The 24,082-nt window shown below is 33.6% G+C and overlaps 2 protein-coding genes across 11 annotated transcripts in view; one reads left to right on the top strand and one right to left on the bottom strand.

The window, feature by feature from the left end:
* Positions 1 to 7,565: 7,565 nt before the first annotated feature.
* LOC18447535 (regulatory protein RecX family protein) lies at positions 7,566 to 12,613 on the bottom strand. Of its 10 annotated transcripts, none has more exons than XM_088849174.1 (8): positions 12,485 to 12,613; positions 11,067 to 11,470; positions 10,532 to 10,733; positions 10,170 to 10,262; positions 9,708 to 9,751; positions 9,426 to 9,513; positions 8,327 to 8,707; positions 7,566 to 7,857 (listed from the first exon to the last, which is right to left on the bottom strand). In XM_088849174.1, exons 1-6 carry the CDS (start codon positions 12,604 to 12,606, stop codon positions 9,452 to 9,454), a joined length of 927 nt encoding a protein of 308 aa, XP_088705300.1. In that variant the 5' UTR covers positions 12,607 to 12,613; the 3' UTR covers positions 7,566 to 7,857; positions 8,327 to 8,707; positions 9,426 to 9,451. The 10 variants fall into 10 exon arrangements, with proteins under 10 accessions (XP_088705300.1, XP_088705302.1, XP_088705299.1 ...); XM_088849176.1 differs by having other exon boundaries at positions 7,566 to 7,854; XM_088849173.1 differs by having other exon boundaries at positions 8,327 to 8,652.
* Positions 12,614 to 15,756: 3,143 nt separating this feature from the next.
* The window catches only part of RAP74 (transcription initiation factor IIF subunit alpha RAP74), a 30,504-nt gene continuing 22,178 nt past the window's right edge, over positions 15,757 to 24,082 (top strand). The window contains exons 1-5 of the mRNA XM_011629945.3: positions 15,757 to 15,827; positions 18,537 to 18,724; positions 19,007 to 19,165; positions 19,635 to 19,780; positions 20,120 to 20,499. Coding sequence (XP_011628247.1) covers positions 18,554 to 18,724; positions 19,007 to 19,165; positions 19,635 to 19,780; positions 20,120 to 20,499 — 856 coding nt within the window. The 5' untranslated portion in view covers positions 15,757 to 15,827; positions 18,537 to 18,553. The remainder of the gene's footprint in view (positions 15,828 to 18,536; positions 18,725 to 19,006; positions 19,166 to 19,634; positions 19,781 to 20,119; positions 20,500 to 24,082) is intronic.

Genomic DNA, 24,082 nt, shown 5'->3' with positions numbered 1-24,082 from the left:
AGACTCAAGGGCCACTATGGACAATTTTTTAATTAGGGTTAGGTTGTAATTTTTTAAAAGGAAAATAGTTTGATTGGGCCACAGCTTTGTCAAAACAAGTATAACCCCACATCAAGGTTTTTTGAAAATTAAAATTTTGGCTTAAAAAAACCTTCAAATCAATCATCTCACCGTTATGGTTGTGAAAAAAATTAGGATTTTAAGCTCTAAAAATAGTATATATTACAACACAATATGTAGACTGTTCATTTCGCCCTAAAAATAATTACTCACAGATTTGCAAGATATGTATTATTTTTTTAGTTTTAAATTTCATAATTGGTATTGGAAATTGATTCTTAAGGCATCACAGATATTTCTTATGCTCAAAGTGCTTTTTGGACAAGGATTCGATGCGAGTTTTCTTTTTTTTTTTTCCGCCTAGGCCTTATAGAAAATGGATTATTTTTTTAAATAGGAAACGTATATAATAAAGTTATTTATTTCTAGTACAATGATGTCACAATCATTATTAATCATTAGATATGAAATCGGATGGTTGGGGATGTCTTTTGATTGGGTACATTACTCGGAATAAGACTTATTGAATTGTGTGATCTATCCAAGCCATCAGATTTCACATTTGATAACTACTGATTACTATGATTCTTTGTATTAAAAATAAAAGAATTGTATACAATGAGATCATTTGCTTTTTATACAATGAGATCACAATTACTTACGATCATTTGATGTGAAATCTGATAACTTAGGTGTGCCACAAAATTCAAGAAAATTTATGTTGAAGTTTGAGCTTGGTCAATAAAATAAATGCAGCCATCTAATTTTACATCCAATAGTCAAAATTAATTGTAACAACCATATACTAAAGATAAATGATCCCATGGTATACTTTTCCTAAAATAAATGCTCTTGTAATATACATTATCGCAAGAAGGATCTACTTTGGAATAGGTTCAACAATTGTTATTTTATAAATGTTTTTGACGTGTTTGACAACTCCTGGGTCGTATCCATATATGCAACATGGATACACATGTCTATGATTTTTTACATAAATAGATGTACAAAGAACACAATTTGTGGACACAATATCCAAGTTTAATACTTAAGAACTTTGGATATTTTTAGTAAGCTTCTTTGTTAAAATCATATCATAAAATAACTTAATGTCACCTAATATCTCACCACACCGTTCCTTCCAATGATATAAACATATTGTATCTGAGAAGCCTACCTCCATATGGGAAAGGGGCACCATGCACATGCCATATTCATGGTTACCAAGATCATACTCCACTAGACGATCAGATCGACAATTGGTGCCGCTTCCAAACAAAAATAAGGTTTGATTAAAAACTGGTCAAAATCAAATTCTGATTGGTTTTAGCCGCTTATGTTGATTGGTTTTCACTGGTTAGACTTCCTCACCAAAAATAATTTCTTTGTATTATTTCATATTTTTTAGATTATTGTCTTCTTTTTTTTGTAAACCCAATCCAAATAGTTTTACCAATAATCAGACTAATTTTGACTGAAGCAAACCCCTCACCAACTCTAATGGCAGTCCAATTTTGATGATATTAGTTATGGACGAGCATTTTCAGTGGTGTTCTCAATAATAGATATCAGGAATGAACTTTTCTGTCTGTTCGATTACCAGAGCTTGAGTAGAGGAATAAATCTTCTGTATCGTCGATCACAAATGGACAGAGATTGTGTACATTGTGCATAATATATTAGGATATGTTTGGATGTATTTCTTTCGCTACTAATTTATTATCTATAATTAAGTATTTTTTCTTTTACAGTTTCACTCATAAAATTACCTGGGATAAACTTATAGGCACACTTTTACATATAAGTCTATCCTTTCAAAAAAGCTGTTTTTACTTTAATCGAAGTACTATGTTGAAAATCAATTGTTTTTTTAGCTAGAATTATTAAGAATAGCTAAAAATCAATGAACATATAAATAGTCTAATAACATCATATAATACAAAGTATGCACAAAACAACTAACATAATACTACTATGTAATAAATCTATTGTGCATAGCAGATTAATTTCAGATAAAATAGTTTACTCTTGATAAAATTAGATAATCTACTCCTTCCAAGAGTATTAATAATCATCGAAACATGCCCTTAAAAGCCTAAGGCTTACTAATCTAGTTGTCAGGGTGAGGTTTGTATAAGGAACGCTCTTTATAATACAAAAGTAAGGCACATCTTTAAAATTTAATTGGAGATGTAATTTTCATGACAAAAACCCTATGATGGCTTAAAAGGTTATGTTTATCTCTAGTTATGGAACTTAAAGCTCCAAAATGGTATGGATCATGCATATTTATAACATTTGAAAATAATGGAAATACGGTTTAGATAACTTGTTAAAAAATGCATTATTTTTAGACCTTGAAATTTGTTTTGTTTTCTTATCCAGACATCTTAAGCTCAAGGTATCATTTGGATGGTTATCCACGGAAAACTCTATTTTAGAGGATTTTTTAAGTTCTGTTTGAATAGTATAAGGTTGCAACCTTATATAAACTTTTGCCCTTAAATATTAGGAATGATCTTAAAGAGGTAGAAACCCGGCTCAACTTGTTAGCCTTCAAATTCCGGACAAGTCCTCGCTGTCGTGGCAAGCCAGCACAAAATAACGGAGAAAAAGACTTCAGTATCTTTCAATCATTTTGATATTGAAGCTTTTAGTAAAGGGTGAGGTTGGTATAAGGTGTCAACCTTATACTATTGAAGTAAGGTGCATCTCAAAACTATGCCGAAAATGTTTTGGTGTCGCAAAGCTTTGTGATGATATAAAAATATATTGCTGCCCCCAATTATGAAAATTAAAGTATTAAAAATAGTGACATCAAGCAAATCTATAACCACTGAAATTCTTGAAAATAGACTGTCCAAATAATGTGTTAGAAGATGAACTACAATTACGACTAGAAATCCCATTTTTTCAAGTCTATAAATCTCGAGGTTGAGATGATTAATTTGAGGGTTTTCTTTTCAGTATAGGAATAACCTTTTCTAGTGGGCTTTTTAGGTGCACCCTACTCATACATTATAAGGTTGGCACCTTATATAAACTTTTTCCTTTAATAAAATTGAGTCAAAATTTGTCAAAAAACAGAAAAGTGCACCTCAAAACTATGCCCACAATGTAGTTTTTATGTCGCAAAGCCTTGCGATGATATGAAAAAATATTGTTGCTCTCAATTATGAAAATTAAAGTTTCAGAAATATAAACACTAGAAGATCTTGAAAATATACAGTCCAAATAATGTGTTAAAAGAAGAACTAAAATCCCCTTTCTTTCATATCTATGAATCTCGATGAGATGATCAATTTGAGGGCTTTCTAGCATATGAACAACCTTTTCTAATGGGGTTTTTAGGTGCATTTATAAATTTTTTCCTATAAAAAATTTTTGAGTCAAAATTTGTCAAAAAAAAAGGAGAAAGAATTAAAACATTCAAAATTAGTCAAAAGACGACTTTAAGGCTTATTGTAAATTTCAAAATTTGAATTTAAATACTCAAGATTACCCAAAAATACGATTTCAATATTTTTTTGAAATTTTGTTTGAATCTTTCTAATGAGTTCAAATATTGAATCGCATTCCAAAAAATCACAATTCAAAAATCCATTTTTTTTAACAGTTTTTTGAATCAATTTTGAGCCAAAATACGACTTGAATTAATTTTGAGTCTATTTGAAACTATCAAACTTAGAAAGAGCGTAGATTGAAATTGAGAAAAACTCAATATTTTTGGAATTTTTAATTCCTCAAAATTGGTGCTTCATTTTGACAACAAAGGTATAGATCTTGTAGATCTATAGAAATGATTGGAAAAAAAGAAGAAATTATGGTTTTTTTTTTAGGATTGTATACAATGAGACCATTTACTTTAGATACAAGGTGCTCACAATTCCTTACAACCATTTGACGTGAAATTTGATAGTTTGGATGTATCGCAAAGCTCCATAAATGTTTTTTTGAAGTTTGAGCTTGGTCAATAGAATAATTGCAGCCACCCAATTTTACATCCAATGGTTAAGATTAATGTGACTGCATTGTATCAAAAGTAAAAGGTCTCATTCTATACTTTCCCTATTTTTTGAGAGGGGTAATTCAAACCACAATCCCTATTTTTTGAGAGGGGTAATGCAAACCACAATGTGGTGACTAGGGTGTGGGGGTGCTACCATCATAGTCCCCGCCCCTTTCCCAAAAAGATGGGTTAAAACGAGACAAATCAATAACAAGTGAAAATAGAGCCTTGGATTGGAAAGTGGTTCCAATTATATCAGTATGATAAAATTAAGATTAAGCAAATCACCTAATTCACTACATTATACTAGGTGAAAAGAAAAAGAAAGAACGATGAATTGCATGATTCGGGGTTATCCATAACTGGTTATTATGTAGTTCCGAGTTGGATTGAATGTTTTTTATCCAACTTAGAGATTTTCTGAGCAGTGATAAGGGAAAGTACACTCTTTAGATTAAGGAAAAAGTTTACATAAGGTAAAAGTTTACATAAGGTTGCAGCTAGTAAAAGTTAAACCTTATATAAAAGTAAGGTGCACCTGAAAAATTTAGTAACACTAAAATAATCTGAAGTGGCAAAAACTTTTGAAATCATCATATCAACCTCGAGATGTATGGCTATATAAAAAAAGAAAGATTTTTAAATCCTAAAATAGTGCAGCCTATAACAAGTTTTCCAGACTGTCTACTTTCAAGATTTTTAAGTGTTTATAAATCTACTCGATCTGTATCTTGTTTTGAAATTTTAAATTTTATAATTAATATTAGACATAGACTTTCAAGCCATCGTAAGATTTCCAACACAATAAATATATAATTTGGCAAAATTTAGAGGTGCATCTTACTTTTATAAGGGAGCATTGATGGTGTTTTTGATCTTTGTCATCCAATTTCACATGTGATGGATGGGGTTTATGATCTGTGTAGGAATAATAACCTTCCCATTGTTTTATCTAATGTTTTAAAACTTGGAAAGACGGGGTGACCAATGGTCCTGGAAATCAATTCGAGTAGATAAATCAACGATCCAGATTGGTGATCCAGCCGATTATACCTCGTAAGAATTGATGGGTTAATAAATAAAAAGAATTGACAAAAACTATATATATATATATATATATATATATATATATATATATATATATATATATATATATGAGAAAAAATGGGATTAGCTATATATAAACTTTAACAATAGATTCATATAGCCAACCTCAATTAGTTAGAAAAAAAGTTCGAGGATGATGAGCCACCAAATGATCAAAATTACGCAGTTTTCCTACAGAATCGGTTGGTGTTTTGTGGGAACCGGTAATCTAGATCCGCGGTTTTGATTCATCGGATTCTAACAGTAAATAGCACAATGTATGCTTACATATTAACAAAGGAGCCTCCATTGAATTCCATGTTACTGAAGCATAAGAGGGACCTCCCATGTCTAATGGGCAATCCGATCAAGCAATGTGGGTCCCAACTATTTTCTTAAATGTGACCAGTAGCTTAATGGGAGCGGATGCAAGAATGGATGGTGCAGATGTGTGCAGGCTAGTGGACATGCTTCACAACCTTAAGAAAAACAGAAAGTTCACATAAGAGATCAACTATGTTTACTCTATCTTTTGATTTACTTTTAAAGTACCCATAACAATACGCATGACCATGAGTTTGGAATAGTTAAATAATGGTAAACTGTTAAATAGTTGAAAAGTTAAATATACTTTGATAAACTTCTCATAAAGGATACTGGCAACGGGTTGGGTCCGGGTCACCCAAAGTTATCAGACCTAGACTTGAACCAAAAAAAAAAAAACACCGCACAACGCCTATAGGCGAAAATGAATAGTAATTTCACCTACCCTCATCACCGTTCAAAGTTCATCGTACGGTCACGATTGTCCGGTAGTGTTTTATTTTTCATTTTTTTTCTACAAATCAGAATGACCTGATATTTAGACATATATTCATAAAAAATAAGAGAATCTTCGAAAAATATAAAAAAATATTTTATATGAAAACAATTGATCAAAATACCCCCAAAAAGTTTCGGGGGTATTTTGATCAATTTGTTTTACGGATAGTTTTTTTACATATTTTTATTAGATACGCCTCAATAATATGTACATACCCTCAAAATTTCAGGTCATTCCGATTTGTAGAAAAATAAAATAAAAAATAAAACACTACCAGACAATTGTGACCATATGATGAAATTTGGACGGTGAAGAGGATAGACAAAATCACTATTCATTTTTCGCCTGTAGGTGTTGAGAAGAATTTTTCATATATATATATATATATTATTTAAATATTAATTCTAAAAATATATAGTTATATTCATTTCGATATTATTAAAATATTATTCAAACAATAATAACACTATTCAGGTCGGTCCACATAGACTGGGACCAAGACCCGAATAATGTTTGGGTTCAATATTTGGACCCGGATCCGACCTGCTGGGTCCAATTTTTGGACTTATAACCAGACCTGGGTCGGGTCCGGTCCATTACCTCCATAAGGATGTAGTACTTTTATTATATATTTATAAAAAATTTGCTAAAATACATATAGCTGATCAAACTATTTAATATTTAACCTACTTCTCAATCTTGTAAAAACGTTGGACAGTTTATCTCTTGAGCACATTATGTTAAAAGTTTTCTCTAGTAAAATACTTCACCTCTTGTATGCTTTTTATAAATTTCCATATATTTAAAGATTTGGAATGATTGCATAACCCAGTCTAAGGTGGCTTCATAAGCCTGCATCTGGACCATAGACGATAGGCAAAGCAAGGGCGGTTGGGGCCCTCATTTAAGCAAATAATGCGACCACATAAATTGCACCATCCATGAGAATGGACGGCTTAGATAGGGCAAGGTTTTGGGAGGCAACATTACCTTCATAAACTTGCTTACAAATTGCATTAGCATAAACATAGGTTTAAGCTTTAGAAATGCAATATCTTAACTTTTTTTTTTTTTTTTTGTTATTTCTTTTGAAATAATCGACTAAAGGGCAATTTTGAAAAAAAATAAAAAAAAGACAGGTTGATCAACCTTCTTTATAATTTCTGCATATAAATAGAGCATTTTTGTAATTTACCTAAAATTTTAGGGTCCATACAGAAATCACTCTAAGAATTAATATGCTTCAATATCTTGGCAATGGATATCTAATAACCTAAGATGATATATCAATTATTGACCCACTTAACAATTAGTAAAAATAGAGGCTTCTCTAAAGCCCCCGGTGATTTATTTCATTTGTTTTCTTTTTGTTTTTTTGACAAGTTTACATAGGAATGGAACTTGTGTTTTTTTGACAAGTTTACATAGGAATGGGACTCGAGATTCTGTGCTATGAAAACCCAGCCTCTACCATCTTTACCCAAGTCTGATTCCTGATTTATTTGATTTGTAACAACAAAAGCGTGCAATTGTGGGAAATCCAGCATAGCTAGTGTGTGTCAATTTGAGAGTGAAATTGAGAGGAAATTTCACGGTAAGTGATGAGTTATCTGATTAACAGACTTGCAGAATCCAGAATCAACTCCCAACAAAACTTTTGCACAATAACTAGCTTTCTTTTTTTAATTGAAGTGCTGTGAGTCATCTGATTAACATGCACTTACAGAATCCACAATCAACTCCAAACAAAACTTTTGTGGCTTCTATCTTCTTTTCTTCTATGTAAGGCCAAACATTAATTTGAGTCATGGCTCCAAACTGCTCTGTATAAGTGAGTCGGCAAAAATAGTGTTGCTCTCTCTCTCATCTTCTAGAGCTGCTGCAGAAAAAACATAGACCAAGACACACGGGGTAACTGTTAGGCCATTTCAGATAAATTCGACTGTGATTCAATAACCAATTCCATAATAAAGAGCCAATATTGAGATTCGACCACAATAATCCAAGTAGTTCAGACCAAACTTCACCAATAACGGCAGATCAAGAATCAAGTTCAATTGATACTTTCCATTTTTGTTATAAGTAAAAGGAATCAGTGTTTCTTCATGCGATTGATAGTAAGGCTAAAATTGAAGCTCAAAATATAAATTTACACCAAAGTCCTACCCATCATCCAAGTTTTCAGCTTTGGCTTCCAGTCCAGGGCAAAACCTTAACTGACATCCAAAATTGGAACCAGCTCAATGAAAAGTGCCCGAGTCTCTAAAAGGAATTTTCACCAAAAGTCCAAATTTTTTGTTTTCAGTCTCGGCCAAACACCTTAAAGAAGACCAAAAATTCGAACTAACCTCAATAAGAAGCACATCCTCAGTAGTTTCTGAACCGCTTCGTGCCAAGGCTACGAAGGATACTTGGACTCCAATTGCTTCAATATGAAGTTGGTGACACCCCAGTCGAAGCCACGATACTGGAGCCACCTTACAATCCTCATTTTGCGGGTTTCCAAAGGCACACTATTCCCTTTAAGCCATTGCTTGGACGTGGAGGCTAAAAGATGATCCAGTGAATACTTCGATATGCCCTGGCACAAATCCTTCTCCTCTGAATCTCCATTGAAGACATGGTTAATTGCCTTATCTGCAACTATTCTTGACACACCCTTCTGTAAAAGTGTCTGATCCGAACGCAATTCATTTTGTTGGTATGAAGCATAATTGAAATGAGTGAGTCTAATAAAAAGTTAGATTCAGTAGTCAACAAACTTACTAATAACCCAATTAATTTGATACCAGTGCAATGATCTTTGTGGTGCACAGATGTAATCATGGCACCAAGTGGAAATATGAACTGAAGTTCTGGATTTCCTTCTTAGAATGATCATATTTACACAATCAATCAATGAAGCAAAATCAGCAGTAGTTTGAATAACTTGATAATAGTTTCTTCCATAGAGTTCATGATTTCAATTATTATTTTTCCATTTAGGGAAAGTATGCCATAATACAATAGACAACAGAAAAATCATAGTCCATTGGGTCATTACCATCCATCAAAACAAAGGATGGTGATGGAGGGAGAGTGGAACTCACCGTCAAGGTCGGGTCCCAGTATCCCCATCACCGTCACAAGTGTACAGACATGACCCAATGGACAATGGTATCTCCATAATCCGTCTATACTTTGTTTTATAGGTATGGTGAAATTATTATGAATTTGAGGGTTAGTCCAAGTATATAGCCCCGAAAAATACCAAAGAGATGCTAAGGAAGCATCATTACATACTTTCCCTTCCACTTAATACCATAATATATAAAGAAAACAAATTAAAAAGCAAATGTATCATGTCGATGCAGTAGACCCATTAATCCGATCATTAATGAGCCAATTCATCAAAATATGTATTACGCACATCAACTCACAATTATTAAAGGGAGAAGCATCACTCACCTGCCTGATTCGTCTCGGACCCCAACTCATGGACAGCCATCTAGATCGTGAAAATGTTTCTGCATATGAGTAGTCATTAAGCAGCCCTCTGCACCAATGGAACGAGAATTGAACACAAGGTTGCAAGGCCTCTTTTTTTTTTTTTTTAATTAGCAAGATTGCCAATCATGACCATTTATGCAGTAAGCCTTCAAAGAGAAAGGTGCATGGCTTCTGATGATGAATGCAAAATGTTGTGAAGGATGCCTTGAAAAACATGAATTCCTAGATTCAATATCTTACCTTCAAGGATGAGGATTCCTCTAGTGCACAAAGGAAGATCTTTTCTACAACAGAGAGCCCAGAGTAATTCAAATATAAGCTTGAACACTGAACTAAGCCCAAGACCCTTCTCTTACTTCCACTTTTGAGAATATTTTTTAAACTCAAAATACCTAAATCTTATGATGGAACATCATTTTTTTTTCCTTTCTGGTTTCTGCCGACCTTAAACTACAAGAGGCAAGTGAAAGAGATATGTGCTGAGCAAGAATGAAATACACCAAAGGAGTCAACGCCATGTATTTGGGAAGAGGAATGACTCATAATACAGAATGTATATGCATAAATTTACAGATTGCCAAACCAAAAAGGTATATGCATAAATTCAAATTAAAGAAGTACCCTATGGACAAATAAGACAGAAATAGAAAATAAATATTCACAACAATAACAAGAAGCCAAGATATGATAACCATAACATGCCTTTCTGCAAAGTCAGCTATCACAGAATTTATCAGCTTAAGCGGAATTTTCTTTCCTCGTAGTTTCTTTGTCAGCTCAGCTATTGTATGCGACCTGCAAAATGCATTCATATATATAACAAGTAAAATGTAAATGAGCAGTGACTAGTGAAAGTAGGGGACCAAAATGAAAAGTGCAAAGTTTTATGGGTGAAAAAAGTGAAAAAGTTTCCCGACAAATAATAACTTTCTCATCAACCATCCACTCAAACAAACAGTTAAGCCTTTCACTGGACAAGCCTACCTCCGACTTATGTGTATGACTGTGGTTCTCAGCTCAAAGTCCATATTAACAAAAAGAAAGAGAAGGATTTAACATGTAACCTCAATGCAAGGACTTCAATAGCCACATTTCGCGCATCTTGCAAATCTGTCGTAACAGATGTTGTTTCTGATTCACCTAACTTATCGTTATTTGGAACTTGAAATTCATCAGAAGGCAATTCGTCTTCAAGATCCTCCATAACATTCAAATCATCATCCCCATCACCAAAAGTATCATCAACTTCTAGCTTGAAAATTTTATCTGTGTCTCAAAACAAGCTACCTAAGCTCATAGCACTGATAATTATTGGGGGAGAAGGTCATATATCACAGGGGTAAACAAATGCCAGTAAGTAATCTTTTAACATTGAGAAGCAAACCGCACTCCAATGGAGTATGGTGTACAGGTACTCCAAAGGGCATCCACCATCCGTATCCGATGACAGGCGATGGAGGTTAGCCACACCAGGGTGAATGAACTAGTGTCCCACTATGGTTGAATATCCACTAGTACATCATCAATGCCATCAAGAGTACCAACCACCATACCCCATTGGATTATGGTCTACATTCCCTTGTATATCTGATCCTTTACCTTGTGCGCCATCCTCATTTGCATTGGTTTTAGAGTATAAAACGCTCTTAGGAGTTAGAAATTGAGCTTGATATCTCATTTCTACGTTTGTTGCCTTGTCTGTGGTAATTGGGTTTTCTACTCCATTTGATCCCTTATGCATGGCTTCTTTATCTTGCGAAGCCATATGATTCAAAAAGGTTGAATTTGATGGATGATCCTCAGATATTTCCTTGGAAGCCCTCATATGATTAGACATCTCATCTTCATAGTGTGAGTTTTTCGTTTTGAATATCTCTTCTTCATGGTGGGAAATTTCCATTTTTGATGGTTGTTCTCTATGTGAGTATTTATCGGGAATGTATCTAACAGGGCCGTTGGTTCCATAAGCTCTGCAACAGCAGATCTTCTTGGCTTGCAATAACCTATAAAAACATTAACAAAGTCAACTGTAACTCTAAATAACAGTCAGCGAACTAAAAAACGTAGACAAACTAATACAATTCCATCGAGTATTGAGCAAACAGGTCAAGATGGGAAAGTACAATAAGAAAGTATGAATCCAAATTCAATTACACAAATTCAGAACAAATTAGACAATGTTCAAAACAATCCACAAGCAAATAACATAAATGTCAAATAACCATTTATCATGAAAGTATCTTGTAATGTCATCCACCTTGCACACATACTAAAAATTGTTATTTGGGGGAACGTGGTGCAAATCGTAAGGTGCAATAAACCCAATTCGCCAAGGCACTATAATGTACTTCAGGGAAAAAAAAAAAACTAAACATGCAAATTCTCTTGAGAAATAACAAACTAAAATTAAGTTATCTCAAATTTCCACCATCAGAGAAATTAAAAACTACAATTAAGTATCTCAAATTTTCACTATTAGATAAATTTTAAATTTTATAATATAAATATTACATCATTTAAAAATTTAGAAAATTCAAAATAAACCATAGAAAAGTCAAATAGACAAAATAAATAATATTATGAAATTCGTAGCCTTCAACCTTGTGCAAAGATGTCAAAATATATTACAGAAACAATATAGTATGTTCTATGGAACTACAATTTACTCAAAAATTTGGAAGAAAAAAAAAAGGAAAGAGAAAACTCAAAATGCAAAATTTTAAACGGAAAATCCAACATCAAAGAGTCGCAAAATCTCCATTCATGCACAAAATTTGAATTTTATTATGATAATACCAAATGCTAAACCACAATATTTTGCGCAAATAAGTAAGAATGATCATAAGCTCTAGCATTTGAATTAGATGAATAAATTTTCTTTTCAATTAAACTCCATTACTGCAATATCTGACCTAATTTCCAGTTTAGCAGAGAATGAAAAATGAGGGTGCATGCATTTTTTGTCTAGGAGATTATAAGCGCAAGAAGGGGAAGGGAAGAGTAATCAATTATCTTACAAGGGGAAAAACAATTGGTGAGATTGAAGCTTTGAACAGGCCTGGAAGCTGAAATTACCCAAAAGAGGTGCCATTTTTCCAGAGACAGGAACTAAGAAACGCCCGAGAGAGAGAGAGGACATATGCGATACTATTACTTCATGGGTGTGGTTTCTATAAGGTTGCAACCTTAAACAATCCAACACCTCCAAACTGCATAATATATTAGGATCATCTAAAAATGTATTTTTATATCTAATTATAAAATTTCAAATTTTAAAAAAATATACGGTCTATATAATATATTACAAGATATACTATTTATAATATTTAAATTTTTTTTTTTATTCATGCATTTCGACATCAAGATGATCAATTAAAGGGTTTTCGTTCCGATGGATTTTTGAGATGCATCCTTAATTCTACATTTTAAGGTTGAAACCTTGCATAAACTTTTTCCTTACTTCAATACTCGACAATTCTCCGATTAAAACACCAAATTTTAATAAAATCTTTGATTTGTTTTGAAGTCCCTAAAAAATTTGAAGTTTTAAAAATAAAAAATTCAAAAAATTACTTTCTTTTCTTTTATGGAACTGTATAAACCTGTATTTTATTTTGTCAAAAAAAATTTAAAAAAATATTAATTTCTTATACCTGTATCTCTTAGATGCAGTATCTTTAAATTTTTCACTAGAGATAAGCACATTAAAAGTGCGAGTAAATTAATAAACTTCATTTAATAAATATTTTAATAAAACATTATCACTTATATGTTTATGTAAAAAATTGTAATACACCGTCCAAAAAATAATCCATCAAAACAACCATATATCTTAAATAATATTTGGAATTAGAAGAAGAATAGCCTAATGATAAATCCTTTTTTTTTTCTCTAAACTTATTGCTTCATTATAAAAAGCAAGATAGATGTTAAGTGACAACTAAAGAATTAGGCAACTAAAAATTTAGGGTGAGTTTTGAATATTTCGATTTTTTGCATCATTTTGTTACTTTCTTTTTGCATACATAAGTTTGATTAACTTCACCTATTCGATTTTTTTATTTATTTCATTAGTGTATGCAATATAGGACTTTGGATGGACACTGCTTTAAATTTTTGTGTTTTTAGTTAGGAAAGAAATTTATTCAAGGTGTCAACTTTATGCTATACTAGTAAGGCACACCTACAAAACCAACTAGAGAATGTTGTTTCATGCTGGAAAACCCTCAAATCGATTACCTCGACTTTGAGTTGATGCACATTAAAAAAATGAAATTTCTAGTTTAGGGGCTACAATAGATTTTTAGGGCCGTCCATTTTAAAGATTTTCAGGTGTTTATAGATCTGCTTGATCATCACTATTTCTGAAACTTTAAATTTCATAATTAAGGGGAACAATAGATTTTGATATCATCGCAAGGCTTTGCGATACCAAAACTACATTTTCGGCATAGTTTGACGTGCACCCCACTTCAATAATATAAAGTTGACACCTTATACAAACCTCACCGTTTTAGTTAACTACAGTTTTATATAGGGGGCATTTTTTATTTTTTATTAACAAATAATAGTCCTATACCTTGAGTTACCATTTATGTTGTTTGCTAATGTACTTCTTGTATTTAGTGTTATTGTTATTTTATTGTGTACTCCAAATAAATCTATCATATGTCATATATCATGACAATAGAGTAAGCATTATTGTTGTATTCATTGAAAGTTTAGGCAAATAAATTATCAAGTATAACTCTTATAATACTAGGTAAGGGGATAAAAATTATAGCTCAATGATTTTACTGAATCCACATAATAACTGTGACTCATAATTTTAGATTATATTATCTATTTACGATTATCTAACTTACTTAATTTTTGGCTATCGGTATTTTTTAGCCTAACTTTTTGGAGTAAAACCGATTTATTACTTGTGTTTTGATTTGTCGATGCATTATTATTCTCAAACTTGCTAACTATGAGAGAGATCGATCTAACTGAGACATCTAATTTCTAAGAAGACCGAAATAAAGTCCTCTACTCGGAGCACTTTTAACGAGCGTGTATGTTATGCTCCCGTTAAACCACACTGTGAGTTTCTCCCTTGAGTTAAAAGAGTTATTCAGGATTTTGATCTTAACCAAGTCAGAATTATTGCGATTTTGAAAAGTTATGTTTCGTTTAAGCTGAATATTTGTTAATTAGATGCTCAAAAAATTAGCCAATTTCAATCATAGAAAAAGTTTATATAGAGCCAAGGCTCTAAATAATCAAATTAAAAGCCACTTTAAAAAAAGATCAACCGGCACTAATGGTCAAACTACAATTGTCATAATATAAAAATAATTGGAAAATGTTATTTTGATGGCCAACTATTAAATAAAGCTAATCATTGTTATCATTATTTAGGCAACAATATAAATAAATATTAAACTTATTTATGCAACATAATATTTTTTTTTTTTATAAAAACATCATAATATTTTGTTGACATACCTAAAAATCAATTGGCATGTAAATTTGATCTTCTGATAGACCTCCTTTAAAGGTTGATAGAAAATAGATGAGAGATTGGACAAGAGAGATAAAAAAATGATGAAAGTGCTAACAATTCGTCGAAATAGAGTTTTATAAAAATTTTGTTAAAAAAAATATGAGAAAATATTATGGTAATTTTATTATCGTATAGTATTTCGACATTTTTTCAGTACTATAGGTACCGTATTTTCATGTAAACATAATATTTTATAATATTATGGTACATGTACTACCGTCATATCTTTTAGATGTATGATGGTATAAAAACTTTTACATAATATTTTATAATATTATGGTACATGTACTACCGTCATATCTTTTAGATGTATGATGGTATAAAAACTACTGTAAGTTATTGTAAGAAAAATACGGTAAGCATATTACCATAATCTAGATTACGGTATTAAAAATTTCATAATTATTTTTACGGTAGAACAGCTACCGTAAAAGACATTTTTGTTTGTAATTTTACAAAAATAGGGCAAAAAAAAAATGTGGGTGAAGTTTTGAAAAATTGGATATTTTTTTTTATTTTTTAAAAATATAAATATATTAACGATAATTACCCTATATTTTAACGTTGCAACCTTTTATGTACTTTTTCCTTCCGTGGACGGAGATGAGAGTTACGTGATGGAGAGAGATAAAAGTTTCCTATTGTTTTGGAGGGTTACGAGAGGTCATTTATTATAGTGAGAGATAAGAAAATACATGATAAATACCCTCTCTATATTTTAAAATTGTAAAAGTTAAATTCGTTTCTTTTCCCATATTATTTTTTCTGAAGTATCCATCTTCGAACCAGGCCGAGCTTCTCTCCATCACCAGGTAACCATCTCTCCTCTTCTCTCTTCCATCGTTTCATCTTCTCTCTCATATAGGACCAGGCCCTAAAACTGGCCAAGCTCTTACTCTCCCATCTGTTCTCTCTTCTCTTTCATCTCTCTCCTCTAAATCAAGGCCAAAACCAGGTCGTAAAAAAAATCTGCCCTAAAAAATCCTTAAAACAATGCACTCTTTTCTCTCATCTGATCTCTCTCCCATCTATTCTCTCTTCTCTCATCTCCTCTGAGGAAATAGGTTTTGAGGATTTTACAGAAATAGGGATTTTGTGGTTGGTATCTCTCTGCGAATTTAGACTTTGGTTTTAGGAATTGGAAATTGGGGGTTTAGATCAATCGCTTTCTCTCTCGTAAACTCTTTATATCTGTCCCTCTCAATCGGCAGTTTAGGTCTATGAAACTGGATCTTTTTCTGTGAAAATTGGGTCTCTGGGTTTTTAGAACAGATGGTTTTGGGGTTCAGATCTTCTTCGCTCTACTCCTCTCACTTTTCGAAGTGGAAGTAGACAGTTATTATCACTAGGTTATATAGAACTGGCTCTCTCTCTTGAAAAAAAAAAATTAGAGAGATCTCTTCACTCCTTTTTCTCCTCTGATCTCTTCACTTTTCTCTCCCTCTTTCTCTCCTCTGATTTGTACTCATGTTATATGTGAAATTAGGTGAATTTTTAAGCCTGTTTCTAGATGTGATTATGGTTTTGTCGAGTGAAAATTAGGCTTTCTTCTTCGAAATGAACTCTGAAAGCCATGGTTTTATATTTTTGTGCTCTGTTAATTTTTTTTTCTTTCTTGTTTTTGTGCTCTGTTATGTACACCGTCTCAATTTTTTTTTTGTGCTATGTTAATTTTTTTCTTCATGTTTTTGTGCTATGAATTCCCATTATAATATCTAATTACAGTAAATAAGATAGTATCATTTTGTACAAGTGACTCATTTATTACTGTAAATTTATCTAATTTTACAGTAATTGTTGTAAAATTATTTGACTTTAATAAGTATATTACAGTTAAGATTGTTTGATTCTACAGTATATTTTACAATGAATTACTGTATGCGATAGTAAAGTAATTGTTATTGTTCATTATTATATTTTGGTATTTATTAAAAAATATGACTACTTATGTTGAAAATAACACGAGAAATCAATACATACCCTTATATTGATGTGCTGTGAATGTGCATTCCAGGGTATTGACCTATGCTCGCTGCCTAAAGAGACCACATAGTGGTTTTTTCTGCTTAAAACATCATTAGGATTAATTTTATTTTAAGGATGAATATCGGAATTTATTTTAGTGATGCACTTTTTTATGATAGTTATTTTGAAAGAAAGTTCTCGTTGACTATTTTTTATATATTGCATGTCAAATCTTTATATTGAATGAGAAATTGGTACTATATGCCTTGCTTCCATGTTTGTCTTGTTTTCTCAGTTCTAGAGGATGAATTCTTTGTTTGGAATTTCGGTTGTATTATAATTTCAATTGTATTATATTACCGATCATCAAGGGCATGGGTCAAGTCGCATAGCACTCAATGTGCAACTTGATCTTAAACCCAGTAGCATAATCTTAAGATCTATTTGCTATTTTCCATGCTTTTGATCATCAAAATGTGATGATGGTGTTAGTTATAAACTCAAAGATATGTATGGTGGGTATATCGCAAATTTAGGGGCAAAATATGAGTCTGGAGTGGAACACTTCAATCTCTGAATATTCATTTACTTCACAATTCTTTGGACAATTGGTATTATTGGTCTGAGGTATATGATTGAGCTCTTGGGTATTATTGGTCTTGCATAACTGGGTTTTCTGGATTGAAAACTTGACCGTCTACAAAGAAAATTACTAAACTTGAGGTAGACCATGATTGCCTCATATCCATTGATTAGTGACAACCTTCTTCTGAATATTTCCAATGGAAAACATATTAATATACATGCAGTATAAGATATCTGCCGCTTTGATTTTATGGAAAACATTTATTGTCGGTTTCCAGTATGTGTTGCTTGACTTAATGAGGTGATATTTTCTCTTGTCTGTTTATTGTGTGTTTGTTTGGTTCTTAGCATGTTGACTATTACATAAGCATTGGTTTAAAATGCAGTTAGTTCTAGACGATTAATGCCACTAGCTGCTTGCATTTATTGTTAGTAGATGCAGTGTCAATAAGCAGTGCTATATGATCCAATTAATTGCCAATTGGCGGGAATGGGGCTGAGGTCATGGTGGTAGCACCTCATACCTTAGTCACCACATTGTGGTTTTCATTCCCACTACTAACACCACCTCAGTAACGGCTTTCAAAAAATCCAACTCCTAATCCACTTAAAAAAACAGGCAGGGGCCTGTCTACCCCGCTGAATTACCCAAAAAAAAATTGCCAGTTCGCCTCTCATGATGTGTAAGGTGGGCTAGCAATAGTACTTGCTACCACTTCGAGATGCAATTGCATCACAGCTGTGGCAAGCATATGTGAATAGCTAGGCTTCTTTGTTTCTATGGACTTAATAGCGAAGATTTGCCGAAAGTGATGTATTATGAACTTTACTACTTCTGCTTTTGTTTTAGACTTGTAATAGTTCAATTTAATGCATTCCTATGGTTTGTCAGTCAAGTAAGCTATGGAATGTTAATTCGATTCATTTTGGTTTATATTTGCTTTTTGTTTTATTTTATTTTTTGTCTTTAGGGCAAGGGTTTCGGACCATGTCTGGTGATCTAGTTTTGAAGTCATCATGTGTTGGATGTGGCTCGAATTCTGATCTGTATGGAAGCAATTGCAAGCATTTGACACTCTGCCAATCTTGTGGAAAGACAATGGCTGAGACTCGCTCCAAATGCTATGAGTGTGGTACACCCATCACTCGATTGATTCGTGTAAGTTATACTTTTTTACTTAGTTTTTTTCTGTAATGGGGCTTTGATAATCTTATCATGGTTATTGTCTATGGTAAGTGCTTTTTTCTCTTTTATTGATTTGTCGATGAGGACGCTTCTTCAATTTGTTTTAGAACTTTTTCTGGGGCTTTAATTATTCTTTTTCTTGCGGAATTGTGTATTATTGGGCTTCATTTAGTACCTTCTGATAATGGTATCTGTGCTGTTTATGTATGTTGAATTTGGGTTCATTGCGAAATTGGAAATGTGAAAATCTTGCAGGAATACAATGTTAGGGCAAATGTCAACACCGATAAAACATATTATATTAGCCGCTTTGTCATGGGTTTGCCAGGCTTTTCAAGGAAGAAAAATGGTGATGTCAAATGGACTCTCCAAAAAGAAGGGCTTCAAGGGCGCCAAGTGACAGAGAGTTTGCGGGTATTGCTTCCTTTCCTGAGTACATCACATCCCCACCGTGTACTTGCTTTATTTTAAGCAATAATAAGCAATAAAAGATTGTTGTTTTGATTGTCCCTGGTTGCTAGTTTTTATCTGGGTTATTGAGTCATCCAATGCCCACACACACACACACCTTTTAAAGCGACATACCACTATCGTGGGACTCTCTTGGTGTTAAGATTCCTCAACGTTCCTATCATTTCAATTATGAGATGCGCTTGAGGGTGCATGACCTTTCATCTTGTTTGGGCTTTAGCTGGAGTTCTTACTTTCTTGGAGGGAGATGGTAGATGGGACTGCGTGTTCTCTATATCATTAGCTATATAATTATCTATCTCTATAAACATGTTCTGTGTAATATTTTCCCAATACATTTTATTATTCTTAATCATTGTTTTTTCAGCTCAGCTTTATACAATTTTTTCCATGATCTTTTTGCATCATATAGGAGAAGTTCAAGAACAAACCATGGCTTTTGGAGGATGAAACAGGTCAGCATCAATATCATGGTCAACTCGAGGGTGCACAGAGTGCAACATATTACTTGCTAACAAATCAGGGGAAGGAGTTTGTTGCCATACCTGCTGGTTCATGGTAAGCAATATCTAATATCACTTCCTTGACTTTATCCAATTGTTTCTTCACATCCATTACGTTAATAATCTCTGTTTGTAACTAAGTCTATGATTAGTTAGATTAAAGTTGTTCATCATTGAATTTAGGTTGGGTTTAAGGCATCACCCCCATCTTGAGTATCACGATGTAATATTATATATCTTCTGCCTTTTATGTTTGAGCTTATTACATATCTGTAAAAGGAAGAAATTTGCCAGAAAGTTATTTACTCTTATAAGCTTATTAGCTGGATGTACTGATGCATAGGCATGCTCATCCTATTCATCTCCTGGATAGTAATTGCTTGGTGCATTGTAGGTATAACTTTAACAAAGTAGCGCAATATAAGCAACTTACATTGGAGGAAGCTGAAGAGAAGATGAAGAACAGGAGGAAGAATGCTGAAGGTTATGAAAGATGGATTATGAAAGCAGCAAATAATGGAGCCAGTGCATTTAGGGATATGGAGAAGATTGATGGATCTGGTGGGAATGGTGGTGCCAGTGGAGGTCGCCGAAGAAAGGGTAGTGGTGATGAAGATGATGATGCTGTAAGGTCTGATAGGGAAGGGGAAGATGACGACGACGAAGAAGCAAGAAAAAATAGATTGGGTTTGAACAAGAAAACATTTGATGATGAAGGTGAAGAAGTTCCACGCGGAGATGATCATGATTTTGATGATGATGACATAGAGAAAGGTAGTGTGCCGCTAGCTTTATCTTTTTCATCTTTGTTTGTGGTTGTTTTTTAGCAATATTTATCTTATGGTCTTATTAATTTTAAGTAATGTTAAATAAAAGCACGAATTTTAATTGGAGAAAATTGTTATGAGATTTTGAAAAATCAATATTGAGCCTGTAGCATAACTACCATGGAGTACTGATTCGGGCTAAATACAATATATTTAAGATCGATGCATGTCATGACTGGTTAAAAAAAAGAAGAAAGTCAGAATAATCATGTTCACTTTTGTAATACCTTGGACAACAAGAGTTCATAGAAAGATTCAATGGGAGCAGTAAATGGGGTAGAATCTATTTCTATTAGTATTCCGTGGAGTTGGCATGCCAAGCTGTACGAAGCATAGTTGCCAAGATCTCCTACTTTGGTAGGCGTTCCCTTCTAGGATATTGATTCTGTCACTCCCGGAATGGATCTTGCATGAATCTCAAATTTTGAATTTTGTGGTCTCGATCCCAATTGTTATGAATCATAACTCCTGCTGTTAGGGATCTCGATCGCAACCTTTAATCTCGAGACAACAACCAAATTGATGATTTTCTTTTTTTATAGCTAGCTAGCAGCACAACTATACTTTTTATATAGTAGCATTTCTTGCTTACTATCAATAATGAGATCCCTACTTTAAAGAGCACTTATAATCCTTGATTATTATAGACTTTAAGGGTGGTAGTAAGATCCCCAAAAAATTGGGATCAAGATCCCTAAAGGTCGGGATCAAGATCATCAAAAAGTTGGAATCTCGATCCCAAGCACATGGGGATCTTGGTCCCGAATGTGCATTGTACGACCTGCAGTCCCAATCGTAGGTATCCTCTAGCATTTTAGGATCCCCTGCTCCTGCCTCTAATCTCGATCCCAGTACTGTTCCCACTCCCGATTCCAACAATTATGAACTGACGACTACATTAAATATATACCTATGATGGGCTTATGCCTCTATACGTTTCATGTGCTAGTGTATTATGGGGTTGGCACCGATACCAATACAGATATTGCTAGGGTACTTGTGAGTAAACAATAACATTATTATAAAAGATGAAGAAATTATAATAGTATGCATTATGTAATGGTTATTTGGATCCATATACTTAGATGCCGACTAGAAGATGAGGTCCTGCACTGAGCATGTGGAGAGTCTGATGATCCATAGGGGTCGATGGAGATCACCTATCGATGGTCGGCCTCCTTTACTCAACAAACCCCGTAGGTCTACAAGGGTGGAGTCCAGTCTTGTAGAAATGGCAATTCATTCCAGTCTTGGAAGCCAGTAGGCTTGGACAACAAGCAAAGAACGATGCATCACTGAGGTAGACGAGCAATCCGTTACTATTGAAGTTAAGTCACATTATCGATAGAGAGAGGAAGGAGCTCCTACGAACGACTCTAGTTGGCAGCCTCTGTTCATTGATTCTGGTTTGGAAAATTGGGCATCTAGAGAATGGAGAAGTGTCTACTATTGAGAAGAGCCTATCTTTCTTTTGTTCTATGATATTTCATCTACTCCCCTTTGGTGAAGCAAATGACCAATGATGAGAGAAAGGGGTGGGGAGACGTGAGTTGGGGTTGAGGAAGGGTGCTATGGAGGAGGAAACATTAGTGGGATTAGAAGTTGCTACTGAGGATTTTGCGCTGGGTCTTGAAGTTGACTTTAGTCTTGGCCTGCTCGAGAATTTTATTCCCTAGTATGCTTCATCACATGGCATATTTAAATCGAGGGAAACAATACATTGACTTTCATCGTCTATGTGCTGTTGGCAACTGTATGAAGTACATTAGCTAGTGAAGTTAATATTTGTAAAAGATAAAAATGTAATTATTCAATGCAAGTGTAGTTTAAAGTTTTAAGACTTGTAAAGAGTAATTCGTGCTTGACCTAAAACTTTAAAAGAGTAGCTTTTACGTCTAAATACGAGGGATGCTCCTTTAATAATCTTTTTAGCAATAAGGGATACAATGCTAAAGAATCAACAAAAGTTTCTCCATTTATTGTATGTCCTTCAGGATCACTTCATTTTCATTTGTGACAAATTGTACCAATTCGCCAAATAGCAAAATTGCATCATTTGTAGTTTATGATTTCATTTATATGATATTTATTTGACATCTTTGATTCCAGGCCAATAATTGCATGTTTTACAGGTTTTGCTTTATAAACCCTATTTAAATGACATTACTAAGTAGAAAAACTATGGAGGAATAGGGCTGATAGGATTTTAATCCCATGAATCTCATCTCGATGAATGTCAATATATCATTATCCAACAAAAAACAATGGAAAAATATAAACAATAAATTGTCATAGACTACTACTAACCTGAAATACTGCATTTTATATTAAATAGTTGACTAATTTAATGTTGGACGGAATCCTTTTGCATCATGATGTTTTGCATATGTAATAGAGTCTATGAAACACAGAAATCTGCCATTCAATAACCACACCACCAAGAAGGAGTGTTACTCCCTTTATTAATTAAATTTTACACTTCTATTTGAATACAAGCAATGAAGCAAAACATTATAGGAGTGCAGTCACCATAGAAGAGCAGAGTGGAAAACCAGGATTCATGTAGCTGAGAAGTAAAATGGCCGTTTGACGAATGTTAAATGATGCTTTAAGCAAGGAAAGGAAAAAAATAACATAAAAAATTGTTTCAGGGTTGATTTTAACTTAGCCAACCCATGTGGTGCCAAGCCAAACTCGAACTTGGGCTAAGGCAAGGCCAGCCCTCCACATGCACACATAAAAACAACAATGGAGCGAGATAAGCACATAAGGCATTCCCAAAGTAGAGAAAGGCCCTTTTGTCTACACACATCATTGTATACAACCACGGATGCTGCTCGGGGTTCTGGGCAAGGCGTTTATATGGTCCCAAATACGGACCTACAAACTCGCCAATTATACGACCAACAAGGACTGTGCCACCCTTACTGCCCACTACTTGGTGTGCAGTTAGCCATGCACCACCATCAATCACTGCGCACCGCGGCTCACTAAGGCAGAGTTGATATTCTAGTTAACCCATTCCATAGGCCATTTTTGACCATGCATGCTAATTCAAGTATGCTTGGTATTAAACAATATTCATGTCCAAACTGGGCCAATACATGTGCAATCATTTGCACATGGCGTATAGCCTTTATGGAAGTCGTGGTTGGGGGTGGTTATGTGAATTAAGCCCACACTTGACCATTATGGGTTGACACACCTGCCCAGCTGTCACGCCCCAAGAATTTACGATACTGATATTCCTGAGATGTGACAATCAAAACATATATACATCTCTTGATAGGACAAATTTACAGTGGCGAATTCTTACAAAGTAACAAAAGAAAGTTTAAGCACAACTACAATATCTTCCAGAGTTGATCCTGACGAGCACTCAAAATGAAACCGCAGTTATCCTGAAACAATGTTTACCATAATTTGATGAGTTTGGCTACTGAGTAAGTGATCATCATAATCCTAAAAATAATCATGGTTGAAAGATATCAATATTTTCTAAAAGGAGATCTATTAACAGAAATGCATCA

This window comes from Amborella trichopoda, chromosome 10, assembly GCF_054954075.1.
Source record: "Amborella trichopoda isolate Santa Cruz 75 chromosome 10, AtrichopodaSantaCruz75HAP2 v2.0, whole genome shotgun sequence".
In the NCBI taxonomy this organism is placed as follows: Eukaryota; Viridiplantae; Streptophyta; class Magnoliopsida; order Amborellales; family Amborellaceae; genus Amborella; species Amborella trichopoda.
This window is presented reverse-complemented; position numbering and strand designations above follow the sequence as displayed.

Coding starts and splice junctions, on each gene's coding strand:
- LOC18447535 (XM_006857632.4), bottom strand. CDS start 12,606: ATGTCCTCTCTCTCTCTCGGGCGTTTCTTAGTTCCTGTCTCTGGAAAA. Junction 11,471..12,484: donor CACCAATTGTTTTTCCCCTT/GTAAGATAATTG, acceptor ATGTTTTTATAG/GTTATTGCAAGCCAAGAAGA. Junction 10,263..10,531: donor ATTGAAGTCCTTGCATTGAG/GTTACATGTTAA, acceptor TGCATTTTGCAG/GTCGCATACAATAGCTGAGC.